Source organism: Schistocerca nitens, chromosome 2, assembly GCF_023898315.1.
Source record: "Schistocerca nitens isolate TAMUIC-IGC-003100 chromosome 2, iqSchNite1.1, whole genome shotgun sequence".
NCBI classification, from domain to species: Eukaryota; Metazoa; Arthropoda; class Insecta; order Orthoptera; family Acrididae; genus Schistocerca; species Schistocerca nitens.
This window is the reverse complement of record NC_064615.1, coordinates 329613038-329628823: the sequence shown is the minus strand read 5'-3', so window position 1 is coordinate 329628823 and position 15786 is coordinate 329613038. Positions and strand designations below refer to the sequence as shown.

The 15786-nt window shown below is 39.2% G+C and overlaps 1 protein-coding gene across 1 annotated transcript in view; it reads left to right on the top strand.

Annotated features, from left to right (window-relative positions):
• Window positions 1-15786, top strand: part of LOC126236127 (insulin receptor substrate 1) — a 208489-nt gene that overhangs the window by 156886 nt on the left and 35817 nt on the right. The window contains exons 16-18 of the mRNA XM_049945202.1: window positions 1919-2123; window positions 14028-15143; window positions 15377-15653. Coding sequence (XP_049801159.1) covers window positions 1919-2123; window positions 14028-15143; window positions 15377-15653 — 1598 coding nt within the window. The remainder of the gene's footprint in view (window positions 1-1918; window positions 2124-14027; window positions 15144-15376; window positions 15654-15786) is intronic.

Sequence of the window (15786 nt, the reverse complement as noted above, 5' to 3'; positions counted from 1 at the left end):
TGTCAATAGGGAGAAAATAGGACAACGTCAAGCGAAATGTTAGTAAGAACATAGAATTGAGGAAACCTTATTAGGAAGAAATGTAAAATCGGAGAATTTTTAACATTGATCTTGTGGGTTTTTCACAGGGGCTGCAAATTTATGGTGTAGAATCGCAAAAAACATAAAATCAGAGAACATAAAATCGAAGTTCCACAGTATTTGCGAGTACAATATATACATGTTCATGCCCCCTCATTAGAGGTGCATTGGGGTACATTATTAAGTAAATTCCATAGTGTGTATATGTATGTGAATTGCAATAGTTACAGAAAATATAAAGTACACCAAACAAAATTCTTCAAAGATTGTGAGGGAATACTGTGGGGATAATACAACCAGTTGTTGAACTAAAACTGTACTTAAACAAACAATAAATTATGTATTACTTGACTAGGAAAATTTTAAAATTCTCACTGTACTTTCTGTTCTTTAAATTATTTTTGTATGTTGAGGGTATTATTTGGCTACTTTCTACAGACAATCAAGCAGTCTATCTTTTTTTGCTTTGTCCTTCACCGCATGCTTTCTTTCTCTTAAATGGGCAATAAACAGTGATCGGTTGCTTTTACCGGAGTTGACATGGTATATGAACCTTGTTTTAAATTCTCTCCCCATATGTGCAATATACCACGTACAACAACTGTCATATTTTGTCTTATATACTCCTGTAAGGTTGAACAGAAATTTTGTAGCAGTATTGAGTCTAATATGAGAAACTATTGTGTTATTTCGCCAAAAGGAGACTTTTAATTTGAGTTTATGGAATAAGTGACTCGCCTCATCTGAAACATATCATCTGCAAGGTAGTTCAACACAAGTTGTCGGTTGTTGTTTCTTCCCTTTGTAAGGAAATCTGCTGTTCCACATTTAACTTTGACTGCTTTTTTGGCATACAAGTTGCTTTCCTTTTTTAAAAAAGAATTCGAAATGGAGTGTACACATGTTCACAGCTACCTCTTTCAGTAAGTGTAATTGGGATTGTGTATTCTCTTTTAAGAGATATTTGGCTCATTTTCCATGGTGAAAATAATTTTATTGTGTTGACCATTAACAGATGAAATGAAACATCAGCTGCTTCAAATGTCCCCTAAAATAAAATCAAGGTAAATTTAGAAAACCTAAATAGTATCTGGTTGCTGTCGACCTTGGCTTAGTGAAATGAGGGAAAATGAACCAACAGAATAAGTCAGTAGAATACACAGCAGTAAAAAAATGGTAAACATTTTTAATCTCCTTTGTCCATAAATTTGAAGTGACTTATGAAAAGAATAGTGTCTTGGTAATTCAGTTGTCTCTCTCTGTCTAAAGAGAGAGAAAATCCTCTGATTAGGATCTGATTTTGATGGAATTTGATTATTCTTGTGTCATTTCTTAAATTAGACTTTCATTGTGCAATTTGTAACATAACAACACCACAAAGGAAAAAGAATAACAGTGTGAATTACAGAATGCAGTGGGAGCAATTTTACATTAGACGTTTTTGGACTAGTCTTTTGCAGACAGCATTTTAAGTGGTGGTGATTAGAAAATGTAGGAAATCGGTTTGAGAAGTTTCTGAACCCTTCAGGATTTATTGTTAAATGGATAATAATGTTTTCTATAGCACTGTAAGTAAACCTTTTATTTTTACTCAGTAGTTATGTAATGTTTCACTTCCCATGTGTTATTCTGAAGTTTCAGTTTTTGTTATTCACTTAGTGCCTTATGAGCTCGACTTTTTTATATAATTTTGACTCTCATTTGCAAGGAATTGGAATAGGAATTTTTACATGTACATTTCAGTTGAATTTTGTATCTAATCTTCAAATAATTACTAATATCATTCCTTGAAAAATGAGGCTGATTACACTTACTGCTAACTTTGTTGTCTAAACAGATCTTCATCATGGTGAAATGTCCCCAAGCAGCAGCTGCTCAGTTACATCTGGTACACCATCAACCGATCTCCGCTTTTCAGAGTACCACCTAGAGAAAGTCAGCTCATACTTCACACCCTCAGAAGATGATGATGCATCGTCTATTGATCGACCAATTCGTGCATATTCTGTGGGGTCGCGGGCAGACACTCGAAAGACAAGCAGGTTAGTATTATGTGCTGTTTGAGACTTTCCTGCCATAGTAACTAATGGGCATCACATTGGATAATGTTGTGGAAACTGCACAATATTTCAATGAGACAGCTGCTTGTCATCTTCAGGGGCTTATTGACATGTTGCTGCAATGGCTCACCAATGTATACGCTGACTCCCTAGGAAAGTGTGGGCACCCAGGGGTTGGCCTATAATGTCCTTGTAGGCGAATCATAGAGCATGGTGATATCCAGTGCCCTCTGCCAGAGAAATGAGCCACGGTCTTCACATTCGTGGGGTGGGAAAAGCACGGCCACAAATCATGGCCTAGCATGCACGCGGGCAAAGTGTTCGCACCCAGTTTAAGTGGGCAGACTCTGATTCTCCATCTGTGTAGATTCGACTTCGTTTGTCTTCGGCCGACGATTCCTTATAACTGCTGATACTGGTTCCCATGCCTTGCTGAGTTGAAATCCTATGTCTCTGTTGATCAGGTCCTTACTTATACTGTTTTAAATGCTTCTTTAATGATGGAGTCCCAATACGTGGAAGCAGATGGAAGGATCTTCGTCTTTCCATAGCTCATGCTATGTCTCGTGTCAAGACAGTGTTCAGCCACAGCAGACTTTTCTGGCTAACCTAATCAGGTGGGACATCTATGTTCAGAGTATCTGTCCTTACCAGTGCGACATATCTGGACAGTGTATGATTTCCCACACTGACATGGGATTTTTGTCTCCTTAGACCTAGATTGTCCTTAAGAGAACCTAGCATTGTTTGCACTTGTGCTGGAGGGTGAAAGACATATTTTATTTGATGTTTCTTGAACAACCTTTTGTCAATCTTATAGGACAGACTACCAACAAAGGGTAGAAATACCATCCTTGTGGAGTTATCCATTTCTTCTGGCTGTTCTCAAGCTTTACTGCATGTGGATTGAAATACATTCCAGAACTGTTTATCGGAGTGGAGTGGTACACAAAACATGTCAGAACACTGTTGCAGAAGCAACAAAAATAGCATGCCAAATTCAGAACAACGCAAAATCCCCAAGACTGGCTAAGTTTCACGGAAGCTCAAAATTTAGTGCGGACATCAATGCGAGATGCTTTTAATAGTTTCCACAATGAAAAATTGTCTCAAAATATGGTAGAAAACCCAAAGAGATTCTGGTCATATCTAAAGTACACCAGTTGCAAAAAAACAATCAATACCGTCACTGCGCGATAGCGCTCGAAATGTTATCGATGATGGTGCCACTAAAGCAGAGTTACTAAATACAGTTTTCTGTATTTCCTTTGCAAAAGAGAATGAAGTAAATATTCCAGAATTCAAAACCAGAACAGCTGTTAGAATGAGTGACATAAAAGTAGATATCTTAGGTGTTGCGAAACAACTCAAATCACTTAAGAAAGGCAAGTCTTCCGGTCCAGATGTTATACCAGTCAGGTTCCTCTCAGAGTATGCAGACACAATAGCGCCTTTCTTAGCAATCATATACATCCGCTCACTTGATGAAAGGTCTGTTCCTAAAGATTGGAAAGTAGCACAGGTCACACCAATATTCAAGAAAGGAAATAGGAGTAACCCATTGAATTACGGACCCATATCACTGACCTTGGATTTTGGAGCATATACTGTACTCAAACATTATGAATCGCCTTGAAGAAAATGACTTATTGATACATAACCAACACGGATTCAGAAAATATCGTTCTTGTGCAACACAGCTAGCTCTTTATTCCCGTGAAGTAATGAGTGCTGTCCACATGGGATCTCAGATCGATTCCATATTCCTAGATTGCCATAAGGCTTTTGATACCGTTCCTCTCAAGCGACAATTAATCAAATTGTGTGCATATGGAGTATTGTCTCAGTTATGTGACTGGATTTGTGATTTCCTCTCAGAGAGGTCACAGTACGTAGTGATAGACGTGATATCTGGCGTTCCGCAAGGTACTGTCATAGGCCCTCTACTATTCCTGATTTATATAAATGATCTAGGTGATAATCTGAGCAGCCCCCTTAGATTGTTTGCAGATGACGCCGTAATTTACCGTCTAGTAGAATCATCAGACAATCAATTCCAATTACAAAATGATATAGGGAGAATTTCTGTATGATGCAAAAAGTGGCAATTAGCACTAAACAAAGAAAAGTGTGAGGTCATCCACATGGGTACTGAAAGAAATCCGATAAATTTTGGGTATACGATAAATCGCACAAATCTAAGGGCTGTCAATTCGACTAAATACCTAGGAATTACAATTACGGGCAACTTCAGTTGGAAAGACCACATACATAATATTGTGGGGAAGGCAAAACAAAGACTGCACTTCGTTGGCAGAACACTTAGAAGATGTGACAAAACCACTAAAGAGACGGCCTACATTACACTTGTCCGTTCTCTACTGGAATATTGCTGTGCGGTGTGGGATCCTTACCAGGTAGGATTGACAGAGGACATCAAAAAATTGCAAAGAAGGGCAACTCATTTCGTGTTATCGTGCAATAGGGGTGAGAGTGTCACTGATATGATACGCGAGTTGGGGTGGCAGTCACTGAAACTTAAGCTCAAGAACAGCCAGAAGAAATGGATAAAGTATCTACCCTATGTTGTTGGCGTGCCCTTTAAGATTGGCAGGCTGTTCAAGAAGCATCAAACAGAAAGTGTCTTTTGCCCTCCTGCACAAGTGCAAACTAAGCTGGATTCTTTTAAGAACAGACTAGGTCTAGAGAGACCAGGCATGTATAAAATCCCATATCAGAGTGAGAAATCATACACTGGCTGGACATGTCACACTGTTGAGGATAGATGTGCTGAATGTAGATGTCATGCCTGATTGGATCAATCAGAAAAGTCTGCTGTGGCTGAATACTTTCTTGACAGTAGACGTAACATGAACTGTGAAGAGACAAATATCCTTCCATCTGCTTTCATGTACTGGGACTCCATCATTAAAGAAGCAGTGAAAGTATGTATAAGCAACAACCTGATCAATAGAGACTTGGGATATCAACTCAGCAAGGCATGGAAACCAGCACTAGTGGTACTAAGGATTTGTTGCCCGCAGGTGAATGAATCCAAATTTACCCAGAGGGAGAATCAGAGTCTGCACACTTAAACTGGGCACCAACACTGTGCCTCTACGTGTGCTGGGCCACACTTTCTCCGCATCACGAATGCGAAGACCATGGCTCGTTTCTGCAGCAGGGGACACTGGATGTCGTCGTGCTTTATGATTCATATACAATGACATTATAGCCTCATCCCTTGGTGCCTGCATTTTTATAACGAGTCAGCATATATATTGGCGAGCTGTTGCATCAACACATCAATAAGCACCTGAAGATGATGATCAGGTGTCTTATTGAAGTATTGTGCAGCTTCCACAATTATCCGACTCGATGCCTGTAAACCAATGAAACATATCGTATTATTTTCAGAGCATTACATAGGGTATAAATGTTTGGTTATAGTGCCTATGAGTAAAACATTGTTATGATAGTTCTTCAGTAGGAAGTGATTTGAGACACTTATATCTGGGAGTTTTGTGTAAAATATCATTTCTTAATGAGCTATTGACTTCTTCATGTCGTCTGTGGAACCTTACTTGTACACAGCTGCACACATACTTACCAGTTCCAGAACAATAGTCAAGAATGTTTTTGGTACCACAGCTGTACTGTTGCATGTGTTGTCATCCACATCAAGATATGGTGCACAGATATCTCTTGTCATGTTGCCAGTATGCGAACCTCACATACGTATAGGTGAATGACTGAGTAGTGATGCACACAGGTGCACACACATTTTAGATTTGTAAATAATTTATTCCTTCATCTGAAAGAAGTAAGTAAAGGGTTGTAGGAAGGGATACTTTGCAGAAACTGAGTTTGAATGTCATCCAGGAGCCCATATGAAGGGAGACAGTAGCATAGTACAACAGGAAATTTTACAGTGATACATTAGTAATAAGGAGAGCGAGGGATGGAAAAGTAGCAAAGTGAGCAGCCAGCAAGCTGGAAATAGAGAAGGTTGTAGTGGAAGAAACAGATTTCAGATCGACACCAGGAGTTGACAAAAATTAAAGAATAAGAGCTTGCAGATTAAACAGTAGTCATTGGAAGAACATGAAAATACTAAACTGAAAAAAAAATACTTATAATAAAAAGTCCCTCTCATGGAATTCAAAAATAAAACATTACAACACTGTCATTAAACCAGAAGCACTATATGCAGCTGAGACATTATCTATCACTAACCATGGCCCAATTGAAAGGCTAGAGATCAAAGAAAGAAAAATATTGAGAAAAATTTTAGGCCCCAAATTTCATAACGACAAACTAATTCATACCAAAAATGAAACACTCTACAAAACCACAGAAAAACTTTCGGATACAATGAGGAAAAGAAGAATTTAGTTTTATGGGCACATTCTCAGAATGAACCCAAATAGACTTACAAAAAGAATGTTTGACTACTTCAGGAATAAAAAATCCAAACCAAATTGGTTTATCCAAACAGAGAAAGACTTAAGAGAACTACACATCACAGAAAAAATGCTCACAGACAGGACCGCAAAAATGATAAGCAAAGACAGAAAAGAGGGATTCCAGCTCCAAAATAGGAAGAAAAGAACGATTGTCATCTCTGATGAGGAAAGAAAAGCAAGATCAGAAAGAATGAAGCAGTACTGGGCGAAAAGAAAGGCACAGAACACACAGAAGTGATTGATTCAACGTACCCCAAAGTTGGGTGAAACGAAGAAGAAGAAAATAAAATTGTTGAGGTACTGACACTGGGTAGAAGAATCGAAAGCACCATGCCTTATGCAGCAAGCTCTGAGGCTATAGAAGTTGTGATTTAATTTGTGGAGTGATGGGGGAAGGAAGTTTAAGTTACCAATATCAAATTGAAAAAGCTATCATCAACTAAACATAGGTTTAACACCACAGTATTTTACTAGGTGTGGACCTCTTTGAAGCGGTATGCTCTTGCCTTCTTCCAACTTTGAAATGACTGACTGAGCCACTTATGGGGGGAACATATGATTTATTGTGAGCCTCAAACCACAGTATAGCTTAGTATTTTTCACATTGATAAATTGTTGTCAGAAGCAAAAGAAAAAATAATGTGTGAAAAAATCCTAGGTCCAATTGGGAACCAAAGCCAGACGTTTGGACTTGTAGTCAGGCACTTAACCAGTGAACTGAATATGAATATGTAAAAATGTTTAAATGAATGTTCTGCCATTTGACTGTATATACTGTTCATTCTATTGTACAATCCTGATTTCAACCTTTGGCCATTTTCAAGTGCTACACTGAATTATGCAACATATGTACCAGAAAAAGGTAACATTATGCCAATACAATCTTTGCTCAGAGAGTGTTTTTAGAATTTAAAAAATTACTGAAATTGTTTTAATTACATGTTAAGAATGATCAGACTTTTGTAAATGAAATCTGTGTCAAAATATATTAAACTTGGTTAAGTAATGCAGGTGTCACAACGTATAAATGGGAACATATTCACAAACTGTCTGGCAGAAATAGAACAAACATATCTGCCATACAGTGAATAACTGTGCCACAAAATAATCACCAAAAACAATCATTACATATGCAGGCACTATTATCTAAAGCCATACTGTTGAATTTAGTAATTTGATGGAAGTCAACACAAGATATTAGTTTATGTGGCCTATCTATGGTCGAATACAGAAAAGACATGTTGTAGGCAGTAGACTGGAGTTACATCAATGGAATAGGGTTCATATATCTTTATGGAATAGGGTTCATATATCTTTGGAAGGCCATTCTAAGTTGTTCTGAGTTGTGTAATGTAAACAAATGCATTTATACCAAGAAATTTAACATCACTAGGAAGGAACTATTACACATAATAAACTGTATAGAATGTTGTTGTTGTGGTCTTCAGTCCTGAGACTGGTTTGATGCAGCTCTCCATGCTACTCTATCCTGTGCAAGCTTCTTTATCTCCCAGTACCTACTGCAACCTACATCCTTCTGAATCTGATTAGTGTATTCATCTCTTGGTCTCCCCCTACAATTTTTACCCTCCACGCTGCCCTCCAATACTAAATTGGTGATCCCTTGATGCCTCAGAACATGCCCTACCAACCGATCCCTTCTTCTGGTTAAGTTGTGCCACAAACTCCTCTTCTCCCAATCCTACTCAGTACCTCCTCATTAGTTATGTGATCTACCCATCTAATCTTCAGCATTCTTCTGTAGCACCACATTTCGAAAGCTTCTATTCTCTTCTTGTCCAAACTATTTACCGTTCATGTTTCACTTCCATACATGGCTACACTCCATACAAATACTTTCAGAAACGACTTCCTGACACTTAAATCTATACTCGATGTTAACAAATTTCTCTTATTCAGGAACGCTTTCCTTGCCATTGCCAGTCTACATTTTATATCCTCTCTACTTCGACCATCATCAGTTATTTTGCTCCCCAAATAGCAAAACTCCTTTACTACTTTAAGTGTCTCATTTCCTAATCTAATACCCTCAACATCACCCGACTTAATTCGACTACATTCCATTATCCTCGTTTTGCTTTTGTTGATGTTCATCTTATATCCTCCCTTCAAGACACCATCCATTCCGTTCAACTGCTCTTCCAAGTCCTTTGCTGTCTCTGACAGAATTACAATGTCATCGGCAAACCTCAAAGTTTTTATTTCTTCTCCATGGATTTTAATACCTACTCCAAATTTTTCTTTTGTTTCCTTTACTGCTTGCTCAATATATAGATTGAATAACATCGGGGAGAGGCTACAACCCTGTCTTACTCCCTTCCCAACCACTGCTTCCCTTTCATGTCCCTCGACTCTTATAACTGCCATCTGGTTTCTGTACAAATTGCAAATAGCTTTTCGCGCCCTGTATTTTACCCCTGCCAGCTTTAGAATTTGAAAGAGAGTATTCCAGTCAACATTGTCAAAAGCTTTCTCTAAGTCTACAAATGCTAGAAACGTAGGTTTGCCTTTCCTTAATCTTTCTTCTAAGATAAGTCGTAAGGTCAGTATTGCCTCACGTGTACCAGTATTTCTATGGAATCCAAACTGATCTTCCCCGAGGTCGGCTTCTACTAGCTTTTCCATTCATCTGTAAAGAATTCGTGTTAGTATTTTGCAGCTGTGGCTTATTAAACTGATTGTTCGGTAATTCTCACATCTGTCAACACCTGCTTTCTTTGGGATTGGAATTATGATATTCTTCTTGAAGTCTGAGGGTATTTCGCCTGTTTCATACATCCTGCTCACCAGATGGTAGAGTTTTGTCAGGACTGGCTCTCCCAAGGCCGTCAGTAGTTCCAATGGAATGTTGTCTACTCCAGGGGCCTTGTTTCTACTCAGGACTTTCAGTGCTCTGTCAAACTCTTCACGCAGTATCGTATCTCCGATTTCATCTTCATCCACATCCTCTTCCATTTCCATAACATTGTCCTCAAGTACATCGCCCTTGTATAGACCCTCTATATACTCCTTCCACCTTTCTGCTTTCCCTTCTTTGCTTAGAACTGGGTTTCCATCTGAGCTCTTGATGTTCATACAAGTGGTTCTCTTATCACCAAAGGTCTCTTTAATTTTCCTGTAGGCAGTACCTATCTTACCCCTAGTGAGATAAGCCTCTACATCCTTACATCTGTCCTCTAGCCATCCCTGCTTAGCCATTTTGCACTTCCTGTCGATCACATTTTTGAGACGTTTGTATTCCTTTTTGCCTGCTTCATTTACTGCATTTTTATATTTTCTCCTTTCATCAATTGAATTCAATATTTCTTCTGTTACCCAAGGATTTCTACTAGCCCTCGTCTTTTTACCTACTTGATCCTCTGCTGCCTTCACTACTTCATCCCTCAAAGCTACCCATTCTTCTTCTACTGTATTTCTTTCCCCCATTCCTGCCAATTGTTCCCTTATGCTCTCCCTGATACTCTGTACAACCTCTGGTTCTTTCAGTTTATCCAGGTCCCATCTCCTTAAATTCCCACCTTTTTGCAGTTTCTTCAGTTTTAATCTACAGGTCATAACCAATAGATTGTGGTCGGAGTCCACATCTGCCCCTGGAAATGTCTTACAATTTAATACCTGGTTCCTAAATCTCTGTCTTACCATTATATAATCTATCTGATACCTTTTAGTATCTCCAGGGTTCTTCCATGTATACAACCTTCTATCATGATTCTTAAACCAATTGTTAGCTATGATTAAGTTATGCTCTGTGCAAAATTCTACCAGACGGCTTCCTCTTTTATTTCTTACCCCCAATCCATATTCACCTACTACGTTTCCTTCTCTCCCTTTTCCTACACTCGAATTCCAGTCACCCATGACTATTAAATTTTCGTCTCCCTTCACTATCTGAATACTTTCTTTTATTTCATCATACATTTCTTCAATTTCTTCGTCATCTGCAGAGCTAGTTGGCATATAAACTTGTACTACTGTAGTAGGTGTGGGCTTCCTATCTATCTTGGCCACAATAATGCGTTCACTAAGCTGTTTGTAGTAGCTTACCCCCATTCCTATTTTCCTATTCATTATTAAACCTACTCCTGCATTACCCCTATTTGACTTTGTGTTTATAACCCTGTAGTCACCTGACCAGAAGTCTTGTTCCTCTTGCCACCGAACTTCAGTAATTCCCACTATATCTAACTTTAACCTATCCATTTCCCTTTTTAAATTTTCTAACCTACCTGCCCGATTAAGGGACCTGACATTCCACGCTCTGATCCGTAGAACGCCAGTTTTCTTTCTCCTGATAACGACATCCTCTTGAGTAGTCCCCGCCCGGAGATCCGAATGGGGGACTATTTTACCTCCGGAATATTTTAGCCAAGAGGACGCCATCATCATTTAATCATACAGTAAAGCTGCATGCCCTCGGGAAAAATTGCGGCCGTAGTTTCCCCTTGCTTTCAGCCGTTCGCAGTACCAGCACAGCAAGGCCGTTTTGTATAGAATATTGAACATGAAATATAATTGTGCATTAGTGCAACATAGCTCAGTTGTAAAAACAACATGATGTAACGATCTGCCGAAATGTATTATAAAACGGACCTTTGGATCATATACAATTGTACTGTGAAAGAGCCTGCAAATGTTTGCCATAAAAACTTTGTATACTATAATGTGACAATCTATTGTAAAGCAGCTGTGTGCATACCTAAAATGGAAATAACATTATATGTTTTAGCAAAGAGTTTACCTAACACTCTTCCTCGTCCCCCAATCCCCACTTCTATCTTTGCCAATAGGTTTCTTCTTAAAATTCTGAATTCTGAACAACCTTTATGAATTGAAGAGACTGTTGTATTTATCACTGTTACCAGCCTTTGTAGTCACCTCTCTTTAGTATGGTTTTACACCAAATTTATGTTTTCCTTGTTTGACATCAATTATATTATTACCTGGCTTTCATATTAGCCATAGTATGACATGAATGAATTGCTGTATTTATTACATGTTTTCATTCTTTTCTTTTATAAAGCTATAAAACTGCAATGTTTGACTGTTGTAATACATTATCATTCGTATAAGCATACTAGTTATAGCCTCATGTTCTTTCTTTTTTCCCCTTTCCTTATTTAATCTCGTTTTCTTACTTGCTCTCCCCCTTCCTCTCTTTCCTTTTACATCTTATATATTCCTACTCAATTTTCTTACATTGCCTATTATTTTTCTACTCCTTGTTCCCCTACCTTTCCCCCTCCACCCTTCCCCCTCTTCTGCCACCTTCTAATACTTTCCTATACCACCCCCCACCCCCCCCACCTCCACCACCACCACCAATCCTTCCACCCACATCCTTATATCTGTATATCCATTTACTTTACTCTATTGTCCCCCCCCCCCCCCCCAAGCAATGCTCCGTGTTCCCTCTCCATTTCCCCTTCATCCCCAACACACACCCTACACTCCTATCTGTATTTTTAATTTGTTCTGGGCTGCTAACGACAATATGAAGTAATTTATGTATTCTTTCTTTTCTCCTTTCTTTCTTTCTTTCCATATGTTATTATTTTCTTTCTTCTGCCCATATTACACCTATATTTTTCTTTCTTTTCTCCTGGAAGCCTTTGAAATCTTTTTCTGTATTTTCATTTGTATTACTTTATTTGATTACATCTCCTCACTCCCCCCTCCCCCTCCCCATTCTCTCCTTTCTTTACCCTGCCCCTCACCCCTCCCTTGTATTTGCTCATATATCTCATTACTCTCCCTCCCTGCAAACAACCCCCCCCCCTCCATTACTGCACCGGACTGTTTTGGGACTGCTCTATCGAAATTCTGCTTTAAAAATCATTTTATTTTTAATGGGGAACAAACCAACACTTTCCGTCGACACTGGAAGTCAGATGAAGGATGTGATAGGCACTATTGATTTGGGCTACCCAAGCTACACATTGCAAAAACGCAGTTGCAAATATCTACCAAAACACCAGAGAAAATGCACCTACGACTCTTAGAAGAGACATTGTATATCTTTTCAGTGTGGTACTTGAAAACGGACAAAGGCTAAAATCATGATTGTACAATAGAATAAGCAGTATACATGGTCAAATTGCAGAACTTTGGGACTCTAGGAGCAGTTTCAACCAAATTTGGTATTAATATAATGTACTCTGGAAAATATATTATTGTGATGCGGGAGAGGGGGAGTGGGGGGTGATAGAAGAGTCCCACTTCAGCAAGGAATGATAGTCAGATAGGAGGGAGGTGACATTGAAAAATCAGATTGACATCGGTATTGAATCCAGTTTTTTGGTATTTTGCTAGGCTGACTGGTGACAGTTATGCTGACTTTTTGCCCCAAATGCAATGGTGCTGGTGACATAAAAGTTATCGATAATTACAAAAATTAATATTTAACCCATAGTATTCAGGGTTGATATGTTGAGTGGTAACCACAAGAGCAGATTTTGAGTAGTTGCATGATATTTGTTTGTATAAATGAAAAAGAAATGACATAAATACAATAACACAAAATCAGATACATAGAAGACAGTTCTTTCTGTCGCTGTGTATGGAATTACTTCTTATCAGGATGTGGTGCATTCGAATATACAACAGCCCACCCCCATTAGTTGACTCACAGGGGTGAAAATTTGGTGACACAGAACAATAAAAAATGGCTATGATTAGTGTCATATCCAAAGGGTTTGGTGTTGTCGGCTGATTGGAAGAGTCCCAGTAACAGTTCACCTTTACTGGCGGTGTAGGGTGAGTAAAACTAAGTTACCTGGCCATGAAACTAAAACTTTTGAGCACTTTTGTTGCCACCATCACAATTTTGCGAACATAGCTAATCACCAAATGTCCTAACTAAATTCATTGTATGAAAGTCACAACTGCAGTTTAGCAGTGTGAGACTAAAGGAGCACATGCTTATCTTTCGCAGAAGTAGAAATGACTGGAATAGTGCTAACAAATCTTATGTCAAATCTTTAAATTCTTATCTCATGTAAGTATAGTATGTCAAAATGTATCTTATTGCTATAGGATATTCTCTGAGTGAGCTCAGGAGATTGCTATAAACATAAATTAGAGAGCAAACACTATTTAGTGCTAGAGAGAAAGTTATTGGTCATATCTGAGAATTCCTTTTGCTGTTTCCTCACAGAAGAGAACTTATATAGTGTGGCAACTCGCTAGACATTGTAGATGATGAGTTGGGATGTGCATAATACTGTTTATCAAAGTGTCTTAAAACATACTAGGAATGGATAAAAACGCTGAAAACATGTTCTTGATAAGTTATTTATGTCAGTCATGGTAGGAATGATTTTTTTAATTTACATAAATGGAGTTTTCAGAATACATAATGCTAAAGAAAATATTTTTTTTTTAACTTTCTTCTTTACGGCAGATTGGAAGCAAGCCCACTGTTTGAGGATACTGCACGTGTGCGGGCCTTTTCTGTTGGGAGTCGCCTCGCAGGACGTGTGGGCACTGGACGGCCACGGCACACACCTCCACCGCATACTGCCACCACAGCTACTCCAGGTCCAAAGTCCAGCTCTGCACCTCTGCTATCCAGTTCCTGGTCTGGCACAGGGGGAAGTGGCAATAACAGCAGTATTGGAGGAGATAAAAGCCAAATGTCTGATCTGATGGAACTAGACTTCACCAGCGGCCGTGCACGTCCTGCTGGAAGTCGACGTACACTCCCTCCCCATCGTGAGGGAATGGGATCTGGAGTTATTTCCAGTTCACCACCTCGACGATCGGCTGTACATGCTGCAGGTCGTACACCTCCACCATCTGGAAGCCCCGATAGACGGCCCAGATCTCCTCGTGCTGAACCAGGTCATCCTCCAACTGGTACTTCACCACCTTATGTGCCCATGAAACCTGTCCCAGGCACATCACCAAAAAATAATGATAACTTTCTTTCTGTACGTCCTGGTTCACCGCGTAGAACCGTGCCTGATGCCTCTGCCAGCAGCAGACAGAATTTACTGTCAAGGGATCCAGAATCAAATGAAAGTGTGAGGCTGCTACAGTCATCATCTGCCCTGACAGCTTCAGAGAGTGGAATATCAACTACCACCTCTACAGTGACTGATCCTTATGTTCCAATGCAGCCTGTTGTAGTATCTAGTTCAGCGGACCCTTATGTACCACTGCAGCCAGGGTCTTCATTTTCCCCTCCTGTAGATGCAGGACCCTATCTGGACATGAGGCCAAGCCGTGTTAATGCATCTTCAGTGGCATCAGGACAGATTTCTTCAGCAAATGAAAGTGGTTCAGTGGAAAGTGATCCGTACTTGGAAATGAAGCCTTCTCTGTCGAGGGTTCCTAGTGTAGTGCGGCCTACAGAGACACCAACACTCCCACGTACTCAAGTACAGTCATTTCCTACCACTATTTGCCCAGGAACTATGCCAGCAAAGCCAAATGAAGTACCTTCAGGTGGCAATGGTGTAGGAGATCGTAATGTGAGGCAAGTGCCTGTGAGGAAGACATCTAGACAGGAAGAGTGGTAAGATAATAAATCATTGTAGTATTTATTTTGACTTCGTAATTAAGATAGCATATTTGATAGAAAAACATTTGATTTATTCTGGGAAGTTATGACCATAAGAACAACTATTTCATTTGTAATAATAGTACAGAAAATGAGTCTTTTCATTATGCCACAGTATTTTGATTCATAGTGACTTATCTGTTGTGTGATTGACATTTAGTAATGATGACACATTTGTAATTCTTCAGGATAACCACTGCAATTGAAGAAGAAGCAATAGAGGCAACACAGAGAGGTAGAAGCTCTGATTACGTGGAGATGGGTGGAAGTTCCTCATATGCAGACCAAAGCACCAGCCATAATCCGTATGTCGAGATGACTCCAATTCAAAGACTGTCACAGCAAGAACCAAAAGATTATGTGGAGATGGGTCCACCGCCAGCTGTACTACGATCCAGCCTTGCTGCTCGCCCTCCAGATTACATCAGAATGCAACCTGGGCAAAGAGTTTCTAACCACAATCAGGTAAAGAGCAGTTGTGTTGGATAAAGTATGCATTAAACTGATATTTGTCAGATGTTACACAGAAGCGTATATTATTTTCATTACATATTAGCATTTTGTATATGTACAAATTTATCAGTTTCAACACTCATTG